The following is a 3,434-nucleotide window of genomic DNA, read 5'->3' as shown; positions in this document are numbered from 1 at the left end:
CCAAGATCACATAACATAAAAATCCCATGTGTGTGTACTGATCAAGTCGGCGCCTTCCCACGGTCATCACTAGTACCCGAAACAAATAACACCAACACTGTAAGCACAAAGCTTAGTGAGTTCCCCAAAATACCACGCATAACACATATTAGCCACTCGAGGCTATAACTCTGTGGGTCCATAGACCCTACTCTGTGAACCCTCTGGTTCTAACTCTGGGAACCTTCCGGTTCCAACTTTATAAACATGCACAACATAAATCACATAGAAATAATGTTGTACAACACATAACATACATATAGCATACAAATACTCTGTCACATAACTCTGATTACCTACTCAAGGTAAAGTATAGTGAGAAGACTCACCTCGCGTATCTCGATAACTCGCAAATCCCGGAAATCACTCGCGCTAGATCCTCCGAGCTATAATCCTCCTATAACACAATATATCTCTAATTAACACTTTCACAACTAAGGTTGACTACCCCTATCAAGTCAACACTGGTCAACTCTGGTCAACGGTCAACTTTGACCGGACTCGGTGAGTGCACTAGAGCGACTCGGCGAGTCTATACGTGTTCACTGACTCCCTAGAATCCTCCCTTGACACGTCGAGTGCTTCCCTGACTCGACGAGTTCCACCTGGCATGAATCGCAGGGCCACCACGACTCAATCCGCCGAGTCTCAAGAACAACTCGGTGAGTTCAGGCTTGACTCATCCCCCTAATGACTCTCCCTGACTTACTGGGTCAACCCCCAACCCAGCGAGTCCACTCGATGAACACTTTACGTGAAACCCTAACCCTACTCGCCGAGTCTCAAGAACAACTCGGCGAGTTCATGCCATGCACAAACTCTATTGACCTTCTGAGGTCAGATCTGCTTTCCCAAACCATAGATCTAGCCTCCCCAAGCATGAATGTCACGTAAAGTTTGGAACTTGATGCTTGTATAACCCCCACAAGGCATCAAAAGATGATTTGGTCCCAAAAATGACCACCTAGGTCTAATAACTCCATAATAACCCAAAAAGCCCCAAGGGTTAAGGTCTCTGGACCTCTTTGAGTCCAGATCCAAGGCACAAACTCGAAGAGGGACCATTTTCTTCACATAATCACTCTTCAAAGGGATTATAAAACCCTAACTCTAAAGATCAACCCTAAAACTGAAGGAGATTCGAATCATTACCTCAAAATGAAGCCTCTGGACTCTGGATCTGCTAGAATCTCACCTCCTCCTTGCTCTTGCCACCTTCTTCTTGCTAAACAAGGAATACAAAGGCCCAAAAGTGACTTCTTCTCTCCCAAAACGAATTAGCTCTCTTAGGGTTCTCTCAAGGGACTGGTAGCCGCAATGGGAGGCTATAAGTGCCCTTAAATAGGCTCCAAACCCGGGGATTTAGGGTTTCATTAAACAACATGGACACGCCGAGTCCACTCCTTGGACTCACCGAGTCCAGGTGCGAACCCGCATCCAAACCGCGATCCTACTCGGCGAGTCTGAGCTCCAACTCGCCGAGTATCCTCTCAAAATACCAAAAATATAAGAATGAATAATACCTGGAAATCCGGGCTGTTACAAATTGAATTTGGAATCAATTTAGGATGCGTTTGGTTCGTTGGAATGGAATGAAATTCGGAGGAAAATGAATCCAATTTCATCACATTCCAATGTGTTCAGCTTTGTATGAAAAAACTTTCCATCAAATAGAGGAAAACACTTTCCTTCAAGAAAATGATGGAATTAATTATCTTCTATGAAGGAAAGTGGCATTTTAGCTTATTACCCTTGCATTATTTCACAACATAACCTCTACCACTAACCCCCACCACCACCTGGCCCCCACCACCTCCTTCACCATCGCCACCACCACCTAGCCCCACCACCACCGCCACTGCCACCACCACTACCATCACCACCAACTACAGCCGCCAACGCCCCCACTACAACCGTGACCTACCAACACCATTGCCATAACTACTACCAACCGCCACTACCATCACCTACCACTGCCACCTGCCAATGCCATCACCACCACCGCCGCCACCACCTACTACCTCCATCACCGCCACCAACACCTACCATCACCGCCACTACCATTACCACCCACCTACCGCCACTTCCATCACTACCACCCATCACCACCACCACCACCTACCACTGCTACCACCATCGCCATCACCAGCCACCTACCACAACCGCCACTACTACCGCCACCACTACCAACCGTCACCACCACCTACCATCAATACCTCCACCACCACTTACCGCCACCACCTACCACTGCCACTGCCACCACCACCACCACATGTGGTCACTGCCAACGCCACCACCATGTACCACAATCACCGCCACCATCTACCACTACTAACAACATTGTAATTTCAATCTTTTCTTAATAAGGGCATTGCATAATGAAAATTCTCTGTACTTTTAATGTTTCTTATTAATGAAAGGGCTATCCAACCGTAGCAATGAAAATTGCCTTGTATGATGATGACATTGCTATAAATAGGGAAAAATGAAAGTAGATTAGTTATTCATGCATTTGAAGCAATAGTGATGTGTATATATATATATATATATATATATATATATATATATATATATATATATATGTAACACCCAGAATCAGAAAGACCAAGAAAGGAAAGAAAACCCTAAGTCAAATGGGTCAACTCGTCGAGTCCAAGGAGGAACTCGACGAGTCGGAGCGGGAACCGGGGGATCGGGTAAGTGACCAACTCGGCGAGTCGGCCTCATGGACTCGGCGAGTCCGGTCTGAAGAGGGAAACCCTAAATCCGGGACTTTGGGCACTATTTATGCATCTTATTCTCTCCATTAGGGTTCCTTATAGCCTCTCTCATCTAGCACCCAAAACCCTAAGCTTCCATTATTGCTCGTTCAAGTTTCTTGCCATTTTTGGGTGATTTGAAGAAGAAGGAAGGAAGGAAAACCATTGGGGATTCAAGGATTTGCAGTAGATCTAGAGTTTGAGGGCCTTTCCAGAGCATTTGAAGGTAATAAGTCATTACCTTCACTCTTTTGAATATAGTTTTCCCTTGTTTGTGAGATTTGGGGTTTTTATGCCATGTTTAAGAACCATTTCGAAGTTAGAGCCTAGATCTAAAGTTGCTACTTTAGATCTAAGTGTATTTTGGTCTAGAGAGTCATAAAGTATCAGTCTTGGGGGGTGTAAGTGAAGCATGGTTGCCTTAAACCCTAGTTTGGAGTGTTTTGGGCCTAGAACTCCTTAGCTACACGTAAAGTTTGCAACTTTACGTGAGGAATAGGCTTTGGAAGAGTGGATCTACAGTTTGAAGTCCCTGCATGACTCAAAAAGACTCTGAATGTATGAAGGACTGAATAGACCCGACGAGTCCTTCGAGTGGACTCGGTGAGTAGTATGAAGATGGAGATGAACTCGACG

The 3,434-nt window shown here is 45.4% G+C and overlaps 1 protein-coding gene across 1 annotated transcript; it reads left to right on the top strand.

The window, feature by feature from the left end:
• The first annotated feature begins 2,025 nt into the window (after positions 1-2,025).
• On the top strand, positions 2,026-2,385 carry LOC128126099 (uncharacterized). Its single transcript, XM_052763834.1, has one exon. It carries the CDS (start codon positions 2,026-2,028, stop codon positions 2,383-2,385), a length of 360 nt encoding a protein of 119 aa, XP_052619794.1.
• The last annotated feature ends 1,049 nt before the right edge of the window (positions 2,386-3,434 follow it).

The sequence above is a fragment of the Lactuca sativa genome, chromosome 5 (genome assembly GCF_002870075.4).
Source record: "Lactuca sativa cultivar Salinas chromosome 5, Lsat_Salinas_v11, whole genome shotgun sequence".
NCBI lineage: Eukaryota > Viridiplantae > Streptophyta > Magnoliopsida > Asterales > Asteraceae > Lactuca > Lactuca sativa.
This window is presented reverse-complemented; position numbering and strand designations above follow the sequence as displayed.

Excerpts from the sequence above, each read along its gene's own strand:
- LOC128126099 (XM_052763834.1), top strand. The coding sequence starts at position 2,026 with ATGCCATCACCACCACCGCCGCCACCACCTACTACCTCCATCACCGCC.